The sequence below is a fragment of the Ranitomeya variabilis genome, chromosome 8, assembly GCF_051348905.1.
Source record: "Ranitomeya variabilis isolate aRanVar5 chromosome 8, aRanVar5.hap1, whole genome shotgun sequence".
In the NCBI taxonomy this organism is placed as follows: Eukaryota; Metazoa; Chordata; class Amphibia; order Anura; family Dendrobatidae; genus Ranitomeya; species Ranitomeya variabilis.
The window spans coordinates 40,490,518-40,514,109 of NC_135239.1; the positions used below are offsets into that span (position 1 = coordinate 40,490,518).

Genomic DNA, 23,592 nt, shown 5'->3' on the forward strand with positions numbered 1-23,592 from the left:
ACCATATATCTACTCCTAACGCCAACACTAGAAGTAGCCGGGGATCATTCCTACTTTGATTCTAGATGACACGCTCCAGCCGGAGAATCTAGCTACCCCTAGTAGAGGAAAACAAAAGACCTTTCTTGCCTCCAGAGAAGGGGACCCCAAAGCTGGATAGAAGCCCCCCACAAATAATAACGGTGAGGTAAGAGGAAATGACAAACACAGAAATGAACCAGGTTTAGCACAGAGAGGCCCGCTTACTGATAGCAGAATAAAGAAAGGTAACTTATATGGTCAACAAAAACCCTATCAAAATCCACACTGGAAATTCAAGAACCCCCGAACCGTCTAACGGTCCGGGGGGAGAACACCAGCCCCCTAGAGCTTCCAGCAAAGGTCAGGATATATATTTGGAACAAGCTGGACAAAAATACAAAACCAAAACAAAATAGCAAAAAGCAAAAAGCGGACTTAGCTGATATAACTGGAACCAGGATCAGTAGACAAGAGCACAGCAGACTAGCTCTGATAACTACGTTGCCAGGCATTGAACTGAAGGTCCAGGGAGCTTAAATAGCAACACCCTTAACTAACGACCCAGGTGCGGATAAAAGGAATGACAGAAAAACCAGAGTCAAAAAACTAGTAACCACTAGAGGGAGCAAAAAGTAAATTCACAACAGGTCCCCAAGAATCAATGTGAAACTTGAATGGTACAAGTTGAATGGAGCAGGTCAGAAATGACCTTGGTCAGATGTGACATCATTTGAAGTGACATCTTTTAAGTGTAACATCTTTTAAGTGTAACATCAGAATTATACCAGAATGGTAACCCATGGTATATTCTCCTCCATGCTGTCATGCCCTGATCCATCTGCTTTCATCCACAAGTACATCTGAACTATCTCATAATCTGGAAAACCCACTGCACCACAGAACCCCCATGTACTTATCTCTCTCTGTTCTAACTGGTACGTCTGAACTATCTCCTAATCTGGAATACCCACTGCACCCCAGAACCCTATGTACTTCTCTCCCTCTGTTCTAACTGGTATGCTGCTGCTTTTTCCCTGCCTTTAATTTCATGTATGATACTGCAAATTTACTGAATGCATATTGACATATGTATGCTCCTAACCCCATCGTTCGATCTTATCCTGCCTCTGTCTTCATCTTTGATGCTAGTCAAATGTTCTATTAACTGCAATCTGTTAATTGCTCCCTGCTGCAAACTGTCCTGCTCCATCCTCCACCCCTCTCTTTCACCTGGCTTCATTTCATGGACACTTGAATGGTATAAGTTGAATGGAGCAGGTCAGATATGACCTTGGTCAGATGTGACATCATTTGAAATTACATCGTTTAAGTGTAACATCAGAAATATACCAGAAATAGTCCAGAAATCAGTCAGACGGTAAGACTAATCACTGTCTTCTAATTTTACTTACCTTTTCTTTTCTCACCTTGCTCTTTAACCATGCTCACATTTGCCTTCACCATTTTGCTCCACTAATCCTCATCCTCCTTCGCTATCACCAAACCCCTGCACTCTCGAACCAAATAACTATCTCCCCCTCTCTCTTACACCCTACCTCGCTTCATCTGCAGACCTGCTCCTTAAGCTCAGACCTCTCCTACTAAAATATAATATAGGCCGACCACTCTCCTTCACCTATCTGTTTTCCCGTTCTCTGCTTCTTCTCACTGCTGGTGACATATCCCCCAATCCTGCCCCCCCACCTCATACATCCCACTAATCCTCACCCCTTTACTTCTCACACTAAGAGAAACTACCGCAATCACTCACACTTAAAATCTATGCCACTTAACCCCACCCCCCTGCTTCCTCTCTCTGGGGAACTTTGGAATGCCCGCTCCGTCTGCAACAAACTCCACGTGATCCACGATCACTTTACTTCCCGTAACCTTTCGTTCCTGGCCCTCACTGAGACCTAGCTGACGCCTCCCGACAAGGCCTCCCCTGCTGCACTGAGTTATGGTGGCCTCCACTTTATCCACACTTCCAGCTCTGGCAACAGACATGGCGGAGGAGTGGGTTTCCTTCTTTCCAAAAACTGCTCCTTCAACCCTATCCAACCCCTACCCTCCCTTAGCCTCCCTTCTTTCGAGGTTCACTCTGTCCGTATCTACTTTCCCTCTAATCTCCAAATGGCTGTCATATACCGACCACCAGGCTCAGCCACTGCCTTCATTGACCAATTCTCCACCTGACTTCTTCACTTTCTCTCTGCTGACATCCCCACCATCATCATGGGCGACTTTAATATCCCTACTGACAACTGCCAGCCAGCAGCCTCCAAACTCCTGTCCCTTACCTCATCCTTAGTACTTACTCAGTGGTCCTCCACAGCCACCCACACAGATGGATATACACTAGACCTCATCTTCACCCGCCTCTGTTCCCTATCTAATCTCACAACCTCTCCCTTCCCCCTATCTGACCACCATCTACTCACCTTCTCATCATTGTCCGCCTCACCTGCCCCCCATGTCCAGCCACTAGCACATCCTTGCAGAAACCTTGCACACCTAGACATTCACAGACTCTCTACTACTTCTGTCCTCCATATCTTCACTCCACGACATGGACAGCACCACCGCTTTCTATAACGCTACCCTCACATCAGCCATAGACTCAGTCGCCCCTCTCCTGCATGGCAAAGTGCAACAAATCAATAGGCAACCCTGGCATAACAATCTCACCAAAAAACATTGACAAGCATCCATGGTCACGTTGGAAGAAAACACATCTTCCAGACAACTTCACTGTCTTCAAACAAGCTACACTTGCTTTCAAATTAGCCCACTCCTCTGCTAAACAGACCTATTTCACTAACCTTGTATTTTCACTATCCTACAACCCAAAACAACTGTTCAGCACATTCAACTCTCTCCTCCGCCCACCACTGCCACCTCCAACTCCCTTCACCTCTGCCAAGGACTTTGCCACCTACTTCAAAAATAAGATCGACCAAACAAGGCAAACCTTTACTGTTCCACCACCCCAACCACTCCATATACCAGACCTCTGCCCTTCCCTAATAACCTCCCTCTCCAACATCACTGAAGGAGAGCTCACTCACCTCCTTTCAAAATCACACTTCACCACCTGTGCACTCGACCCCATCTCTTCCCACCTGCTCCCCAACCTCACTAACATGCTCACTCTAGCCCTAACCCATCTCTTCAACTTTTCGCTATCTTCTGGTACCTTCCCATCTGCATTCAAACATGCCACCATCACACACATCCTCAAAAAAACTAATCTTGACCCAACTGCTATGCCCAGCTATCGCCCCATATCACTGCTCCCATTTACTTCCAAACTCCTTGAGCAGCATGTCCATGCTCAACCTTCCTCCCACCTCTCATCTAACTCTCTCCTTGACAACCTACAATCTGGCTTCCGCCCCCGCCACTCCACCGAAACTGCCCTGACCAAAATTACTAATGACTTACAGCCAAAGCTAACAGACAGTTCTCCATCCTCCTCCTTCTTGACCTGTCCTCTGCCTTCGACACATTCGATCACTGCCTACTGCTACAGATTCTTTCTTCCCCTGGCATCAAAGACCTTGCCCTGTCCTGGATTGCCTCATACCTTTCCGACCACATATTTAGCATTTCCCACTCCCACACTACCTCCTCATCCCACCCTCTCTCTGTTGGAGTTCCTCAAGGCTCTGTCCTGGGGCCCCTACTTTTTTCCATCTATACCCTTGGCCTAGGACAACTCATAAAATCCCATGGCTTCCAGTACAACTTGTATGCGGATGACACTCAGATCTATCTCTCTGGCCTAGATGTCACCTCTCTGCTGTCCAGAATCCCGGAGTGTCTATCAGCCATATCCTCCTTCTTCACCTCTTGCTTCCTAAAACTCAATGTAGACAAAAACGAACTCATCACCTTCCCTCCATCTCACGCACCTCCCCTACCCGACCTATCTATTATGGTAAACGGCATCAGGTTCTCTCCCTGACCTGAAATCCGCTGCCTTGGAGTAACTCTCGATTCTGCCCTATCCCTCAAACTGCACGTCCAAACTTTTGCCATCTCCTGTTGCCTCCAACTCAAAAATATTTCCAGAATCTGACCCTTCCTCAGCCCTCAATCTACTAAAACTCTAGTGCATGCCTGTTGTGGATTCTGTTGGTGGGCTCCCTCTGGTGGTTACTGCTGGTACTGGGTGACTTTGGTGGGTTGCGGCCTTTGGTTTCCACCTGTCCATCAGAGGCTGGGTGTTTCCTATTTTACCTGGCCTTTCTGTCATTTCCCTTGCCGGCTATCAATGTGTTCAGATGTGCTCTGTTTGGTTCCTGCCTACCTGCTCCCAGATCTTTCAGGATAAGCTAAGTGCTGATTTTCAGTTGTTTGGTTTTTGGTCCAGCTTGCTTAGAATGTCTCTTTGTTAGCTGGTTGCTCTAGTGGACTGAGGTTCTCCCCATGTGCCATGAGTTGGCACATGGGTTCTTGTAATCTCAGGATTTTTTTTTTGATTAGGGTTTTTTGCTGACCGCTCAGTCCCCTTTTGTATCATTCTGCTTTCTAGTTTTCAGCGGGCCTCTATTTGCTAAAGCTATATACATCATCTCTATGTGTGTGCCTTCCTCTCATTTCACCGTCAATACATGTGGGGGGCAACTATACCTTTGGGGTTAATTCCTCTGGAGGCAAGGGAGGTCTTGTTTTCTCTGCAGTACTAGTTAGCTCTTAGGCTGGTGCGTGGCGTCTAGAACCAACGTAGGAACGCTCCCTGGCTATCTCTAGTTGCGTTTGTCAGGCGTAGGGCAGCGGTCAGCTCAGGTTCCATCACCCTAGAGCTCGTCCGATATTTGTTATACTTTGCTTGTCCTGTGCTATCCCTAGCCATTGGGGATTCATGACAGTATAGCCGGCCCACAAAGTGTTAATTGTTTGGGCTGAAGCAGGAGGAATAGAAGTGTCCAAGGAAATTTTTTTTTTTTTTTCCTTCAGAGTTTTGCTGCCTAGCCCTTAATTGCTGTCTAGCTGCTTCTTACCTCCTCTTAACCCTTGAATGGCTCTGATCTTAGCTATTTATCATGGATGTCCAGAGTTTGGCTTCCAGCCTGAGTAATCTCGCGGCAAAGGTTCAAAACATACAGGATTTCGTTGTTCACACTCCCATGTCTGAACCTAGAATTCCTATTCCAGAGTTTTTTTCTGGAGATAGATCTACCTTCCTGAATTTCAGGAACAATTGTAAATTGTTTCTCTCTTTGAAATCTCGCTCCTCTGGAGACCCTGCTCAACAGGTCAAGATTGTTATATCGTTCCTACGGGGCGACCCTCAGAATTGGGCATTTGCATTGGCACCAGGGGATCCTGCGTTGCTCAGTGTGGATGCGTTTTTTCTGGCATTGGGATTGCTCTATGAGGAACCTAACCTAGAGATTCAGGCTGAAAAGGCTTTATTAGCCCTCTCTCAGGGGCATGATGAAGCGGAAATATATTGTCAGAAATTTCGGAAATGGTCGGTGCTTACTCAGTGGAATGAGTGCGCCCTGGCTGCAAACTTCAGAAATGGTCTTTCTGAGGCCATTAAGGATGTTATGGTGGGGTTCCCTGCGCCTACAGGTCTGAATGAGTCTATGGCTATGGCCATTCAGATTGATCGGCGTTTACGGGAGCGCAAACCCGTGCACCAGTTGGCGGTGTCTTCTGAACAGGCACCTGAGACTATGCAATGTGATAGAATTCAGTCCAGAAGTGAACGGCAAAATTATAGGCGGAAAAATGGTTTGTGTTTTTATTGTGGTGATTCAGCTCATGTTATATCAGCATGCTCTAGACGCACAAAAAGGGTTGATAAATCTTTTGCCATTGATACTCTGCAGTCTAAGTTCATTTTGTCTGTGACTCTGATTTTTTCACTGTCTTCCATTTCCGTCGATGCCTATGTGGATTCGGGCGCTGCCCTGAGTCTTATGGATTGGTCATTTGCTAAACGCTGCGGTTTTAGTCTAGAGCCTCTGGAAGTTCCTATTCCTCTGAAGGGAATTGATTCTACACCATTGGCTATGAATAAACCGCAGTACTGGACACAAGTGACCATGCGCATGACTCCCGTTCATCAGGAGGTGATTCGCTTCCTTGTACTGTATAATTTACATGATGTACTAGTGCTTGGTCTGCCATGGTTACAAACTCATAATCCTGTCCTGGACTGGAAAACAATGTCTGTGCTAAGCTGGGGATGTCAGGGGGTTCATGATGATGCACCTCCGATTTCTATCGCTTCATCGACTCCTTCGGAGATCCCTGCGTTTTTGTCAGATTATAAGGATGTTTTTGAGGAGCCTAAGCTCAATTCACTCCCTCCTCATAGAGAGTGTGACTGTGCAATAGAATTGATTCCTGGCAGTAAGTTCCCTAAGGGTCGTTTATTTAATCTGTCACTGCCAGAGCATACTGCTATGCGGAATTATATTAAGGAGTCCTTGGAAAAGGGACATATTCGTCCATCTTCGTCCCCTCTGGGAGCAGGTTTTTTTTTTCGTGGCAAAAAAAGATGGTTCCCTGAGGCCTTGTATAGATTATCGCCTTCTGAATAAGATTACAGTCAAATACCAGTATCCATTGCCATTATTTACTGATTTGTTTGCTCGCATTAAGGGGGCTAGGTGGTTCACTAAAATAGATCTTCGTGGTGCGTATAATCTGGTGCAGATAAAACAGGGTGATGAGTGGAAAACCGCATTTAATACGCCTGAGGGCCATTTTGAGTATTTGGTAATGCCTTTTGGACTCTCCAATGCTCCGTCAGTCTTTCAGTCCTTTATGCACAATATTTTCCGTGAATATCTGGATAAGTTTATGATTGTGTATTTGGATGATATTTTGGTGTTTTCTGATGACTGGGAGTCTCATGTTCTACAGGTCAGGAAGGTGTTTCAGGTTTTGCGGGCCAATTCTCTGTTTGTGAAGGGCTCAAAGTGTCTCTTCGGAGTCCAGAAGATTTCTTTTTTGGGGTACATTTTTTCTCCTTCTACTATTGAGATGGATCCTGTTAAGGTTCAGGCTATTTGTGACTGGACACAACCTACATCTGTTAAGAGCCTTCAGAAGTTCTTGGGGTTTGCTAATTTTTATCGTCGGTTCATTGCTAATTTTTCCAGTATTGTTAAACCTTTGACTGATTTGACTAAAAAGGGTGCTGATGTTGCTGATTGGTCTCCTGCGGCCGTGGAGGCCTTTCAGGAACTTAAGCGCCGGTTTTCTTCTGCTCCTGTGTTGTGTCAACCAGATGTTTCACTTCCCTTTCAGGTGGAGGTTGATGCTTCCGAGATTGGAACGGGGGCGGTTTTGTCACAGAGAAGTTCTAATGGCTCGGTGACGAAGCCATGTGCTTTCTTCTCTAGAAAATTCTCGCCCGCCGAGCGCAATTATGATGTGGGTAATCGGGAGCTTTTGGCCATGAAGTGGGCATTTGAGGAGTGGCGTCATTGGCTTGAGGGTGCTAAACATCGCGTGGTGGTCTTGACTGATCACAAGAATCTCATTTACCTTGAGTCTGCCAGGCGTTTGAATCCTAGACAGGCTCGTTGGTCATTATTTTTTTCTCGTTTCAATTTCGTGGTTTCATACCTGCCAGGTTCAAAGAGTGTGAGGGCAGATGCTCTTTCCAGGAGTTTTGTGCCTGATTCTCCTGGAGACACTGGGCCTGCTGGTATCCTTAGGGATGGGGTAATATTGTCCGCCGTATCCCCAGACTTGCGACGTGCATTGCAGGAGTTTCAGGTGGATAAACCGGATCGATGTCCACCAGAAAGACTGTTTGTTCCGGATGATTGGACCAGTAGAGTCATCTCCGAGGTCCATTCTTCTGTGTTGGCTGGTCATCCTGGAATATTTGGTACAAGAGATTTGGTGGCCAGGTCTTTTTGGTGGCCTTCCTTGTCTAGGGATGTGCGTACCTTTGTGCAGTCTTGTGAAGTGTGTGCTCGAGCTAAGCCTTGCTGTTCACGGGCTAGTGGGTTGTTGTTATCTTTGCCCATCCCGAAGAGGCCTTGGACGCACATTTCCATGGATTTTATTTCTGATCTCCCGGTTTCACAGAAAATGTCCGTTATCTGGGTTGTGTGTGACCGCTTTTCTAAGATGGTTCATTTGGTGCCCTTGCCTAAGTTACCCTCCTCCTCTGAGTTGGTTCCTTTGTTTTTTCAGAACGTGGTTCGTTTGCATGGGATTCCGGAGAATATCGTTTCTGACAGGGGATCCCAGTTTGTGTCTAGATTTTGGCGGACGTTTTGTGCCAAGATGGGCATTGATTTGTCTTTCTCGTCTGCATTCCATCCTCAGACGAATGGCCAGACGGAGCGAACTAATCAGACCTTGGAAACTTATTTGAGGTGTTTTGTTTCTGCTGATCAGGATGACTGGGTTGCTTTTTTGCCACTGGCCGAATTTGCTCTTAATAATCGGGCTAGTTCTGCCACGTTGGTCTCTCCTTTTTTTTGTAATTCGGGGTTTCATCCTCGTTTTTCCTCTGGTCAGGGGGAATCTTCGGATTGTCCTGGAGTGGACGTGGTGGTGGACAGGCTACATCAGATTTGGAATCAGGTGGTGGACAATTTGAAGTTATCTCAGGAGAAGACTCAGCAGTTTGCTAATCGCCGTCGCCGCGTGGGTCCCCGACTTCTTGTCGGGGACTTGGTGTGGTTGTCTTCTCGTTTTGTCCCTATGAAGGTCTCTTCTCCTAAGTTCAAGCCTCGGTTCATCGGTCCTTATAGGATCTCGGAGATTCTTAACCCTGTATCTTTTCATTTGGATCTCCCAGCATCGTTTGCTATTCATAATGTGTTCCATCGGTCGTTGTTGCGGAGGTATGAGGTGCCCGTTGTTCCTTCGGTCGAGCCTCCTGCTCCGGTGCTGGTGGAGGGAGAATTGGAGTATGTTGTTGAAAAGATCTTGGATTCTCGTGTTTCCAGACGCAAACTCCAGTATTTGGTTAAGTGGAAGGGTTATGGTCAGGAGGATAATTCCTGGGTGGTCGCCTCCGATGTTCACGTGACTGATTTGGTCCGCGCCTTCCATAGAGCTCACCCTCATCGCCCTGGGGGTTCTCGTGAGGGTTCGGTGACCCCTCCTCAAGGGGGGGGTACTGTTGTGGATTCTGTTGGTGGGCTCCCTCTGGTGGTTACTGCTGGTACTGGGTGACTTTGGTGGGTTGCGGCCTTTGGTTTCCACCTGTCCATCAGAGGCTGGGTGTTTCCTATTTTACCTGGCCTTTCTGTCATTTCCCTTGCCGGCTATCAATGTGTTCAGATGTGCTCTGTTTGGTTCCTGCCTACCTGCTCCCAGATCTTTCAGGATAAGCTAAGTGCTGATTTTCAGTTGTTTGGTTTTTGGTCCAGCTTGCTTAGAATGTCTCTATGCTAGCTGGTTGCTCTAGTGGACTGAGGTTCTCCCCATGTGCCATGAGTTGGCACATGGGTTCTTGTAATCTCAGGATGGTTTTTTTGATTAGGGTTTTTTGCTGACCGCTCAGTCCCCTTTTGTATCATTCTGCTTTCTAGTTTTCAGCGGGCCTCTATTTGCTAAAGCTATATACATCATCTCTATGTGTGTGCCTTCCTCTCATTTCACCGTCAATACATGTGGGGGGCAACTATACCTTTGGGGTTAATTCCTCTGGAGGCAAGGGAGGTCTTGTTTTCTCTGCAGTACTAGTTAGCTCTTAGGCTGGTGCGTGGCGTCTAGAACCAACGTAGGAACGCTCCCTGGCTATCTCTAGTTGCGTTTGTCAGGCGTAGGGCAGCGGTCAGCCCAGGTTCCATCACCCTAGAGCTCGTCCGATATTTGTTATACTTTGCTTGTCCTGTGCTATCCCTAGCCATTGGGGATTCATGACACATGCCCTCATTATCTCCCGCCTTGATTACTGCAACACCCTCCTCTGTGGTCTCCCCACTACCTCTCTTGCACAACTCCAGTCTGTCCTCAAATCTGCTGCCTGACTAATCCACCTCTCTCCTCGCTACTCCTCTGTTTCTCCCCTCTGCAAATCCCTCCACTGGCTCCCAATTCCCCAACAAATCCAGTTCAAACTACTAACACTGACCTTCAAAGCCATCCACAACCTGTCCCCTCCCTATATCTCTGAACTAATCTCCCAATATCTTCCCTCACATAATCTTCAATCCTCACAAGACCTCCTACTCTCCTCCACACTTATTCGTTCCTCACACAACCGCCTCCAAGATTTCTCCCGAATATCCCCCATCCTCTGGAATTCCATGCCTCAACATGTCCGATTATCCACCACCCTCAGATCCTTCAGACGGAACCTGAAAACCCATCTCTTCAGCAAAGCTTACAGCCTGCAATAACCATTCTGCCGCCTCACCACCACCCAAGCTGCCGCCTAACCGCTACCCGAGCTGCCACCTCACCACCACCGATGTTGCTGCACCTCCGACCTTCTGTCTCTTCCCCATTATCCAGTAGAATGTAAGTCCGCAAGGACAGGGTCCTCTTCCCTCTGTACCAGTCTGTCATTGTAAAATTTGTTTACTGTAAACGATATCTGTAACTTTGTATGCAACCCCTTCTCATGTACAGAACCATGGAATTAATGGAGCTATATAAATAAATAATAATAATAATCAATGTTATTGGTGGGCCTTTCCAAACCTAGTCTGACACTGATGCCAATTTTGCTGGATTTGTGCAAATCAAATCATGAAATATTTGGATTCAGGTGAATCTCAATTTGTTTGTAACATATGACTATTTTGATTTGTCACAAATCGATCAGCTCATCTCTACCAGAGTGACGAGATATTCGGCACAACTGTTGATGAAACATCTACCCATCCTCATACCTGGTGTGAAAATGGACAGATCTTGATTACGGCGCAGAACATTTTAATGTGGGAAAATTACTTTTTTTTCTGTTACTGGGCACTTAGAGATATTATTATCTCTCCATATCATGGGCCAATTTTTCCCAGCTTGCCGGATATCAGGCATTACAACCCGTGGCGTATCGGCTACCCTTAGTCTGTATGTTGCAGCAAGAAGAAAAATCAAACTCACGGATGCAGCTTGCGGTATGCGACCAGTCATTAGCTGAAACAGGGTTTGTAATGGGTCATTGACAGCCAAAGTGCTAGTAAACCTGAAAATAGCAACAAAACCATCATTGATACTAAATTAGTAACCTTACCGAGAAGGAAATGGGATGAGAGATAGTGCACGCTGTGAGGATTATTCTATCCGCAAGTAATGTGTGATCAATTCCCAACCCGGACTGTTATGTTTATTCAATAATTTTCCGTACAGTCATGGCCCAATCAATTACATTCCCTACAAGTAATGAGCGACCTCCTCCAACTAGATTCTTTACAAGTAATCGCTGGTCTTACAGCCCTGCTTCATCTCCTGTCTAATTACAAGAATCTCCTACTATCCTCTCTGCAGGGCAGCCTAATCCCTTCCCCTTCTGCCGCTATTAAATTACAACTCATAATAACACTTTCCTGTCTGTGGCTGTTAGGAAGATAAGGATGATAACAGATCAGACAAAAGTGCATTTACCTCGCCATTACCCAGCTGTAGGTCCTTGAATCCATCTTGCTGGCGAGAAACAAAGAGTGCCCCCAAAGCTGACATTTCATCGCCCAATCAACGGCTTCCTTGTAAAATGTGACATATTAGCAAGGAAAATGCAAAATACTTCAATAAATGCAAAGCAAAGAAAAAAAACACAGTACAAAAGAAAAGCTGAGTGGGCGAAGTAGGTTTATTTCTAACTCTTAAGGTTTATAGATCTGTGCAATTAGTAAGTGTTGGAAAAGACAAGGACAGTGATTAGCATTTATAAAAAACAGAGTTTGAGAGTTCGGAATTACAGTGTATATTATATGTATTGTACAGATATATATATTTAGGTCCAAAAGTATTCGGGAAGTGACAAACTTTTCATAATGGAGCCCCTGTACATCATCACAATGAATTTTAGACTTTCTGCTTTAAATAGGTTGTCCACTACTGTAGTATTGATGACCTATCCTATCAATGTCTGATCAGTTGGGGTTCAACACCCCTGCCGATCAGGTGTTCTCTGTGTCGGCAACCAGAAATGCTCACTTGCAAAGTTGGCCATCTTCGATAGTCGCAGCGGCCATGTACTGCACATCCGCCTCCTATTGATTTGAATTGTAGGTAGATGTGTAGTCCCATGCCGTGACCACTATCAGAAGATGGCCAACTCCGCAAGTGAGCATTTCCGTCCGCCAACACGAAGAACAATGGAGGTGATGGGTGTTGGACCCTGATCGATCAGACATTGATGACTTATCCTAGGAATAGATCATCAACGCTAAAGTAGTGGATAACCTCTTTAATTTAATGAGTTTTACAAATACATTGCATTAACCATTCAGAAACACAATGCTGTAAAGCAGAGGTTTACAACCTGCGGTCAGGGGGCCACCTAAGGCCCGCAATACCCTTCTGTGTGGCTCTCAACCGTCTGCTCTCAGACATGATAATGTCTGGTCTCATGTATTTTCCATGTCATGGACAAGACTAGTGTTGCATAGTGCCGTACATTGTAGTTCATAGAAGAAGCAAAGCACTTGATTGTTTCAACTTCTGGCATATACAGTAGTACAATGGAGAGAGCTGAATGCATATTCTCTTTCTTTCTGGACTGCAAACCCATGAGAAGGTACCTCTACCTTGCTGATATTTGGGAGCTCTAAAATGGAACCAACATCTATTAGACATCTTTGGTGATTACTTTTAATATGCAATAGATGACTCAAAAGGTAAATACTGTGGCAATATTGCAGCCCTTGGGTTTGGTTCCATCTGACAATATGGCCCTTGGATTGAAAAAGGTTGTGCAACTCTGCTCTTAATTGAAAGAATAAGGGATAGTCACTTTATCAATCAATCGCTGCTCTCATTCCCAGGCTGCTTAGGTCCCCAATGTTCTAAACATATCTTATTTGATCCAGATAACAAATAGACATGTGACTGGGGGTGACTTGCTGACACCTCTGCAGCCCATCATTGGCTGCAGTGGTCACAAGCACATCTAAATGGAACAGCATGAATGGAGAACAACGATGACCTGGGAAGAATAGGAGGAAGAGCAGCAAGGGATCGATAAATCGTGTAATGTATATTTTTTTTATTTAGGGTGTTCTTCATGGTTGAAAAAAATATGTGGTCAACTCCTTTTATGTCAAAAAGTCAAATTAAGTTAACTGCCCAGCAAATTACGATGTGTGAAAAGTTAAGAATCAAAGGCATGCGTCTGGATGTGTCTCCAATTGAAGACTGGAAGGCAGAGAACAACATATAATGATTATCAGAGTCTTCTTAGCAACAGAGATAATGCAGAGGCCAGAGAAGAAGTAGGAGCAGGAACCCTGGAAAGTACAGAATAGTAAAGTAAGTATATTGTGAAATCAGCTGGCGACTGTAATCACCCAGTGTGCTGATCAATTGTCTGTTGGAGCGTTCATAGGATCAATCCAGCCAGCAACATGGCAGCCAAAAATGCCAGATCAGGCAGACAGTATTAAAAATGACAGAGGATCTATGCAAGGTGCAAATTGATCAATCATGCAAAAACACTGTGCAGTTTGTGAAAAAAAAAAATCTAACCTGTGACATTTTTGGCAACAAATAGTCTGCTTGTGACCAAAAAACATAATTGATTGAGCAAAATGATCAAAATTAGCAATTTTGGACAACTTTTATCTTATGTGTGTGGGAAGCTTTACATAAGTCCTCATAATGACTTCAAGTCTTAGAAGTTAGTTTAAGCTCTGTCCACAGAGCAGATCTCAGTGATCATCATTTACTAACCAATATCCCAACTTAAAGGGAATGTCACCTACTTTTTGTATATAAGCTGCTGCCACCGCCATTAGGAGCTTATCTACAGCATTCTGTAATGCTGTAGATAAGCCCCCGATGTAACCTGAATGATAAGAAAAACAATTTAGATTATACTAACCCAGGGGCGGTCCCGGTGCGGTCCGGTCCGATGGGCGTCGCGGTCCGGGTTCTGCGCCTCCCATCTTCATGCAATGATGTCCTCTTCCTTGCTTCCTGTCGCGGCTCCGGCCCAGGCGTACTTTATTTGCCCTGTCGAGGGCAGAGCAAAGTACTGCAGCGCGCAGGCGCTGGGCCTCTCTGACCTTTCCCGGCGCCTGTGCACTGCAGTACTTTGCTCTGCCCTTAAGAGGGCATATAAAGTACGCCTGCGCAGGAGCCACGACAGGAAGCAAGGAAGAGGATGTCATATGAAGATGGGAGGCGCCGGACCCGGACCGCGACGCCCATCGGACCGCATTGGGACCGCCCCTGGGTGAGTATAATCTAACTTTCAGATTACATCGGGGGCTTATCAACAACATTACAGAATGCTGTAGATAAGTCCCTAATGGCGGTGGCAGCAGCTTATATACGAAAAATGGGGTGACAGATTCCCTTTAAGGTCATCAATGTGGAATAGGTTCAATGTATATGAAAGGCTGGACAGACATCTGTCTGAGATGGTATAGTGAATCCTACATTGAGCAGGGAGTTGTCCACGATGACCCTGGAGGTCCCTTCCAACTCTAACATTCTATGATTCTATGAACAACTCAGGTAAAGACTCATATCCATGATCAGTATCTGGGAAGGTAAGCTTGAATCATGAATTAGAATGCAGCCAAGAACAGAAGTAAATTGGTTAATAAAGTTAATTGTGATCCTCAAAAAGGCTAAAGTATGATAAGAGACTTTTAAGACGCCAATAAAGAGCATGATGTTGTGAATTTAAGATGGACAACTTGCTTTTTTTCGACCAAAGTAGAGCAACTTTGTGAATTTTTCCACGGCCTGCGCAGTTGTTTCAGCATTAGATGGAATCTCTCCAGTTAGAAGATCCATTTGTGCGCCATTAGGAATGAGAGGTGGTTCATCACCCAGAGAGATGAGCTCGCTGTGCTCTTGCTCTTTTCGGTATCTCTCCCGCTTACAGTCTTGGAGTAATAGATCAGCCAGGTCAGTCCCAGTAATACACTAAAGAAAGAACGATCTTGTGAAAAAACAATGTCATAGATAAAATAAATCTGTAACTATAAATAGGAAAGGATATTTCTATCCAGTTGGCGGCAATGACTGTGCACTTCTCTAACGATGCAGATAACATTTTGGTTACTTCCGGTAGGGAAGTATTTCCTAGTCTACAGCTTATCGAAACTAAAACAATTATCACACAGTAAAATCTTGTAAGATACCAAATGGTTTATGCCAGCCATATTAATGAGCTGTTGGGTGCTGGACAAAAACGTCAGCAATCTTTCTCAAGTACGTCCATGAACATGCATTTGGGGCTATGGCCAATCAGACTTGGCCAAACTACATGTCTTTCAATGGAGGAATAAGCAACTAGAGTTGAGGAAATGTCAGGGTATAACAGCCACCAAGAGCTGTCATTCCAATGTCTACCAAAGCCCAGAGTCTCTTGAGCTGTTCTCATACATAAAAGATTGCTGCCACATGGATCTATTGGGTATGGCCAGCTGGGTCTAATGTCTACTGCGGTCATACAATACCCCTGGGTGCCCAACCTCAATGTCAAAAATTGACAGGTGGGCGTCAGTCGTAGACAATTTCTCAATAAGATTACAAGAAGACAATATAGGGAGAGTAGAAAGGGTTGTTCAATCACCACCCAAAAAAATAATGTGCTTCTATTGTAATTACGGTACATATAACTTAATAAGGCACTTGTAGTGGCTGGCTGGGCTGTCACAGCCTATATATTAACAGAGAAGGCAGTTGATTTAGCCATTGAAATGTACAGTTGGCTAAACCCCTTTAGACGCAGCTCTGATGACGTGCCATACAACAGGAAATCCCAACACAAGGTCCAAAGCGAATCCCGGAACACAGGTTGGAAAATGGACATCGGTGGAAATAGGTTACTACAAGTGTAATAGTATGTTACATATAAATAGTCTTGGGATTGTCTTCAGATGTCATAATACAAAGCTGCATACAATATTAAATAGTTTTGCTGGAGCTAATGAGGCTGGTGTACTTACTTGGAAAATCCATTTCAGAATGACTGTATATGTGAAATTTCCCTTGCCATACATGCTCGTTATAATTTGAGCCATTCAGCCATGCACCCAGGAATTTTCAAAGTAAGTACTCCAGTCTTATATAGTGTGTACTGTGAAGTGTGATACAATGATCACTTTTATTTAAAGCACCGCTGATTTTTATGTCAGCGCTGGAATGGTGCTACTAAACTAAGTTACATACCAGCCACCGTCTTCAGCTCTTCCCGGCAGCGCTCCGGTCCCGTGCTGACATCTTGTGACCGCAACTTCTGACAGACCAGAAGTTAGAAGTAATGGTCACAAGTTCTCAAAGTAAATCTATGAGAGCCTTGTTCTGGCCCCGTTCATAGACTTACATTGAGAAGTGACTTCCAGCTAGCCCAGCTAACACAAGAGCGATCTAACAGGTCACAGAACTATTCTACATTTCTAAATGGAGGTATTTGATAGTATTATTATTACTACACCTACTATATAATGGGATAGGATCTTGGAGATGAGACTACCCGTTTAAGGAAGGAAAACTTTAAAAAAGGTCTGTACAGAGATTCTGACATGAAGTGTCAAATTAAATCCACCAGCGTCATCTACTTAACATTCTATGTAGTTTGTATTTAGAAATCTGGTGACAGATCTGTTTTATCTTTATGGTTATGCTGGTGATTTGGAGCCCTATATGCAAAATCAATAAATTATTTAAAAACCAAAAATTAGTACAGAACTTTGGATCTAAATGATTCAGTTTAAAAGTAAAATATTTTAAGTATATTTCCATATGTCTAAAGTCTAAATATAGAGAGAAAATGCAAAAAAACTAAGAAGATGGAAATCATTCAATACTTTGCAGGGGTTGCCCGAGCAAAAAGAAAAGTTCTCTATGGGCTTGGAGCTGTACAAAATACCAAACTTACAGATACTTACCAGCACCCACTAGGATCCATCACAGGCCGCTTCCTAGTCTGCACTGACACAGGAAGAGGAAACGTCACCGTTCCACCAGCAGCAGGACCACTGCGGCGTGTGATTGGTTGCAGCAGTCAGGTGATGTGATGATGCTCAAGTCACCTGACCGCTACATCCAATCACAGGCTGCAACATTTCCTCTTCCTGTGTCAGAGCAGACTACATAGAGGCCTACACTGGATCCAGGTGACTACCGAGAGGCATCACTTAATTTGTTATTTTTTACAGCTGTAATCCCATGGGGAACTTTTTTTTTCTTTTGGCCCAGATAACCCCATAAATGTCTGTAAATATTAAAAAAAATTAAGAGATCATTCTCAGTAGAAGCAACACACAGCAGACTTTCTTTTTACAGTTTCTATGTATTTACCAACCTAAATAGATAAAGTTTATAAAGTTTTAAAGTAAAATGCCCATGGACAGGTGGTGGAAATCCACGAGCCTCCAGATCCTTTAAATATTAACTAAAAACTGCACAACGATTGGTTAAATCCTCCCAGACTCTTAAACACTATCATACAAACAAAGCAATTAATTACTACAAACCAGGACTCTTGGCTGAAAACCACATGCATAAAAGCAATCTGCATAATGTTAATTACGGAAAACCATATTTACATAATATATGATCGACTGTGCTATAAATGTATATTGAAACAGCACTCCATGGATGTTGCAAAGTGACATTTGTTCATTGCTAATGCAAGGCAGATTTGCAATATTGTGTTCCACATACCCCATTCTGCCGACACATCTGCAACAGCACCTGCCATAGCAATGCGTTGTCGCGGCTCTTTGCACCCTGCGAGCGCAGACACTGGCTCACGTTCTGCTGGCAATAGTTCATTACATCTACTTTATGTAAATCCTCCCTGTAGGATGCCAAGAGGAGAGATATTAGTCCAGAGGATACCTACATGCCTGTTGATTAAGTGGATTTATATGGAAAAAAATAACATCCCATTTGATTAAAAATAGTCTAAGACAACTATACATTATAGAGAACTTTACAAAGAGACGCATTTCATGCCAAATATTATATTTAAATTTCTGTTTGATTCTTGCACTGGGTATAGATGACACATTGAATAGTTTACCATTATTTTTTAATGTACATCTCCAGTATTTTTATAAGATTCCTGACACAAAGTATTCGGTGAATAAGGGTTTGCTTTTTATTTCTTTTTGTTTAATAATTTACAGAAAAGAATATAATATTACAGGACTATCATAGAAGTTTAGAAATGCTGAGTTTTATACTAAAAATAAACAGGTGTGTAAAGCTAATCTGTCACCAGATTTCACAATACAGTGTTCTGCCTATTGGGGTAAAAGATGATTTTAAAATACTGTTGTCACTTCAAAAAGCTGTAATACTCTGTTAGTGATGTCTAATGTGGTAATCCCACCATCTGGTGACATTTAATTGTATTGCATGTTGTTTTTCTGTAAAGCAGTCAGTTGCATTGCAGGAGAGTCCTATGCATGCTGGTTAAAGGTATTTTGATACAGACGTTTTCCAGACACCTGCGTGTGTGTCTTTTTCTCAGCATTATCTTACTTAAACTCCATTATTCTGGACAAAGTATATCTGGTAAGGGAATAATCTCTGTTCTTGTGGTGTTGTTGTTGTTAAATCAGCAGGTGATTGTTGCTAGGTCATGTGTTCACATGTGCAAGCTTCACCTTGCTGTGTGCTTTACTGTTAATTGTAAATGTCATATGTGATATTCTAAGCTCAATATTTATACCTGTTATTTGTATTCTTGTAGTTTTACCACATATATTTTGGTTCTACACAGCCATCTTTTGACAATAAACAAGTTAGACTACAGAGAGCTGTCAGTCTGTACGTTTTAAGCTGTACTCATATATTGCTCATTCTAATATAATGATAAATTGATTACATAGACCTTATGACATAGATTTTCACAATAAGTACACCAATCTTTTCAGGGATCTATTTAACAGTGCATGCAGATTGTATCAGGGACAGATCCACACTAAGAACTCATATCGCTGTAATTCATATAACAAACTGGCTGTTCAGGGATGTAGGGGACTTAGCCTCTATAAAAATCATACAATCACTGTACATGTTAGTGGTACAGTGCCTGAGAAAGTCACGGGGGACTTGGGCTCAATGAACCATTATTGTTGTGATTTTGCTTTTTGCTCCCTCTAGTGGTCATTAGTGATTTGACTCTGGAGCTTCTGTCTTTTCCTATATCCTCACCTGGGCCGTTAGTTCAGGGGCGTTGCTATATAAGCTCCCTGGACCTTCAGTTCAATGCCTGGCATCGTTGAAATCAGAGCTAATCTGTTGTGCTCTTGTCCTATGATCCTGGTTCCTGTATTTCAAGCTAAGTCTGCTTCCTTGCTTTTTGCTTTTGTTTAGTTTGGTATTTTTGTCCAGCTTGTTCCAATCTGTATCCTGACCTTTGCTGGAAGCTCTAGGGGGCTGGTGTTCTCCCCCCGGACCGTTAGACGGTTCGGGGGTTCTTGAATCTCCAGCGTGGATTTTTATAGGGTTTTTGTTGACCAGATAAGTTATCTTGCTATATTCTGCTATTAGTAAGCTGGCCTCTCTTTGCTGAACCTTGTTCATTTCTGTGTTTGTCATTTCCTCTTACCTCACCGTTATTATTTGTGGGGGGCTTGTATCTTGCTTTGGGGTCCCTTCCTCTGGAGGCAAGAGAGGTCTTTGTTTTCTTCTCCTAGGGGTAGTTAGATTCTCCGGCTGGCGCGAGTCATCTAGCGATCACCGTAGGCATGATCCCCGGCTACTTCTAGTGTTGGCGTTAGGAGTAGCTATTTGGTCAACCCAGTTACCACAGCCCTATGAGCTGGATTTTTGAATCTCGCAGACTTACACGTTCCTCTGAGACCCTGTCCACTGGGGTCATAACACATTATGCCACCTCAATTTTAATTTTGAGAATTTCCCCAGCTTCTGATTGACGGTGCTCACTTACCCAAATCGAACACTGCCTGGACTGAAGCTGCAAGTCTGTGCATGTACACTAACACTCTCCGAGTCAACCGCGTGCACACAGAATCAATACGGGCATTCACACAATGTGGGCTGGTACATTCTCTTCCCATGTCTCTCTCTGCAGCCACCGCTCGCTACCATGATATAGCTGGTAGTGTAGCAAGCGAGCAGCTTCAGAAAGGAACCTTTGTTCTTTGACTTGATGGATTGTTACAACAACCATCAACACCAAAGAGGGCTTACATGGCCAGACATAACACTAAGCATTCAACTTATCACGGTTTAGGGGGGTGCTGGCTTCCAAACTTAAATCTCTACATAAGGACAGGGTCCCTTAAGTTGAATCTTTGGAACAGTTGCTGGCTGGTGGAGCAAGACTGAGGAAAGAAAAAACAAGCAAGCAACATCAGAACCAAAGATTCAAGAACAAGGACAAAATTTAATCCATGTCCATATCCAGTTAGGGTTAGTAGGGTCAGAATCCAGGCTGTCAAACAAGTGAGGGCAGTCGGGGTAAAAACACAGAGAAGAAATTGTAAAGTGCACAAGGAAGTAAGCAAAAAGTATACAATAGGTAGGTCGGGACACATGGGATTTAAATAGGCTGCATATGGAGCTTATTGGATGCCAAGCCTATACCTTGATTGGTCTTCTGTCCTTTTGATTGGACGGTCAACCAGACTAGCGAGTTTTGAAGTTTCAATCATTCTGGCTCGGTGGTGTTTGTGCTGACCGGTGTTTCTATTAGCACCACAACCAGGATTACTGACAAACACAATCAGGACTGCAACAGGGGCAGAGTATGTTAGTGACAGGTGCACATTAATTACTATAATCTCATGTTCTTTAACGTTATTTTATGTTTTACCATCCATGTTTTATCGTTTATTGTATTCCCAGTGTCATGTCTCAATTACTATTACTTTTTTTTTTGCTTTTTCATTCTATTTTGGCTGTCAGTGTTTTGTTGCTATTGAGATAAATGCAATTAGCGAACATTTACAATCTCATTTTGCATATTTGCCCATTCGTTCTGGCTTAGTCTTTAATTTTATTTTATGTTTTAATTATTTACAGGATAAGTGTTAAAACTGATCTGGTTCCATGCCAGAATTTCATTGTCAGAAATGTTTTATGGTCAGAGTATCGGAGACGTGCAGAGAGTTGTTACAGGCAGATGATGATAATGATAATATAATGTATGAAATTAACAGAACACATGGAGAAGCCGCTTTTATTACTTCATTGAACTTAAGGAATATTGCATAATTCATTCTGCAACTACATCTGATTTACACTTACATTACTCTATTGTTTCACTGACAATCAAAAACTGCTTAGTCTGAAAAATATGTGCTAAATGCGGCTCATCGGGGGAGGATCACGGATCACCTCTCATATACTTTTTGACAGCAGTGAAGTGGATTTGTTACCAGATTTCACAATGAAACCTTTATGTTATTAAACAGCTCTTTTAGACCTGATGAGGCTAGTGTACTTACCTTGAAAATCCATATCAGAATGGCTCAGTAATCCTTTCTGGAAGTTTAAACCCAATTTCTGCACACTTTATTAATAGCTCCTCAGTGTTCCTCCTCCCTGCTGAGACCTCACGCTGCTCAGTACAAGCTGCAGCCATCAGTCAGGTTGAGAATAAATTCAGGAACCGACTATTTGGACTTATGAGATCTCTTACTCTATACGGCTTATGATGGCAGAAAAATAATGAAAAAAAACTTGTGGCTCTTGGAAGAAAGGGAAAGAAAAAAAATTGCCTGTATCTTAAAGAGTTTAACTTCAGGATTATACAGTCATTCTGGCATAGATTCTCAAAGCAAGAACACCAGCCTCTCAGGTCTAAGATATCTATTTAAGAATGTATGCAGATTATATCATGAAATCTGGTGATAGATCCCCTTAACCCTTTCACTATCTTTGAGTAGTGTCAGTGCTTGTGATGTGGGCTCACAAGCCAAGCTCGCATCTTTCTAACAGCCGCGGGTGGAGCTGAACTCTTTCTGCAGCTGTTAACCAGTTAAGTGCTGCAGTTACTCATCCCACCCATCGGCAACGCCCTCACATGTTCGCGGAGTGCTAATGGGTTGTCATGACCGCCGGGGGTCTGCTGATGGCCCCCATGCCTGTTATTACAAGCCACCTGTGAACGCTGGCCGGCTGTGTAAGGGACAAAAGGACGATCGCAGCTTTAAGTCTCCTAGGGGGTACTATTAAATTAAGTATAAAATAATTTTTTTTTAAAGATATGAAAACTAAAGTTCAAATCAATTTCCTTTTGCCCCCATTAAAAGTGAAACAATTAAGTAAAAATAAAAAATACACATAGTTGGTATCGCTGCATTCAAACATGTCAGATCAAAATATAAAATAAATTAATCCGGTCAGTAAACAGCGTAACAAGAAAATATCAAAACACAAGAGTCGTGTTTTTTTGGCAGCAATAAGAGGTGATCAAAACATTGTATTGTACTACAAAATGGTATAATTAAAAACATCAGCTCAGGGCGCAAAAAAAAAGCTCTCACCCAGCCCCAGATTATGAAAAATAAAAGTGTTACGGGCCTCGGAAAATGGCAACAAAAGCAACATTTTTTTTCACCATCTAAATGAAAAAAAAAAAACTATACATGTTTGATATCTGCATATGTTATCTGACCTGGGAAATCATACTGCCAGGTCAGTTTTAACATGTAGTGAACATGAAAAAAAAATATCCAAAAAACAATTGTGGAATTCCACTTTTTTGCAATTTCGACGCACTTGGAATTTTTTTCCCCCTTTCCAGTACACTATGTGGTAGAATGAAAGGTGGCATTCAAAATTTCAACATGGCCCACAAAAAAACAAGCCTTCATAAGGCTATATCGACATATTAATAAAAACTTTATGGCTCTTGGAAGAAGGGGAAGAAAAAAAGAAGGAAAATCGCTGGGTAGTGAAGGGGTTAAAGGAGTAATATCCGGACAGCTTTATGGTTCAGTTCTGATATACCATAGTAGAATAACTTAGTTTTTGAGAACCAGCAATATTTATGGTGTAAAGAACAGATATTTTATATCGTTCTGATACTATTACCGGGATCTGAATTAAAAAAATTATCCGCAAGAAAAAAAACTATAAAATTTAATATTAAGAAATCATTATTTAATATCTGTTACCGTCCACAGTGAGACAATCCAGGAGTTCCCCAAAGTGCCTCTTATCTCTTAGCCCACACGGACAGGGGCTATGTATCTAAGAAAGATTCCATTAACATATATGTCTGTGGGAAAACGAGCCTACTGGGAGCGGAGCAAAGGGAACGTCGGCAGAAGTCATGAGCGTCGAGTTATTTGTGACAGTTACACATAATATTCTTATTGATGAATATCTAAGCACAAATTCTCTTTATTCTTAATATATATTTAATAAACAGATTGAAAAAAATGGTTTCACTTAAAATGTTCTTCTTAACTTTTTCATTCATACAACTGATTTAATTGATCATTTATTTCCTCTACCCTCTGT

The 23,592-nt window shown here is 43.1% G+C and overlaps 1 protein-coding gene across 3 annotated transcripts in view; it reads right to left on the reverse strand.

Annotated features, from left to right (window-relative positions):
- The window catches only part of SEC16B (SEC16 homolog B, endoplasmic reticulum export factor), a 203,089-nt gene that overhangs the window by 126,928 nt on the left and 52,569 nt on the right, over positions 1–23,592 (reverse strand). For all 3 annotated transcript variants that reach the window (XM_077277621.1, XM_077277622.1, XM_077277623.1), the window contains 4 exons: positions 17,809–17,944; positions 14,833–15,060; positions 11,569–11,666; positions 11,068–11,149 (listed from right to left, as the gene is read on the reverse strand). In XM_077277621.1, coding sequence (XP_077133736.1) covers positions 11,068–11,149; positions 11,569–11,666; positions 14,833–15,060; positions 17,809–17,944 — 544 coding nt within the window. The remainder of the gene's footprint in view (positions 1–11,067; positions 11,150–11,568; positions 11,667–14,832; positions 15,061–17,808; positions 17,945–23,592) is intronic.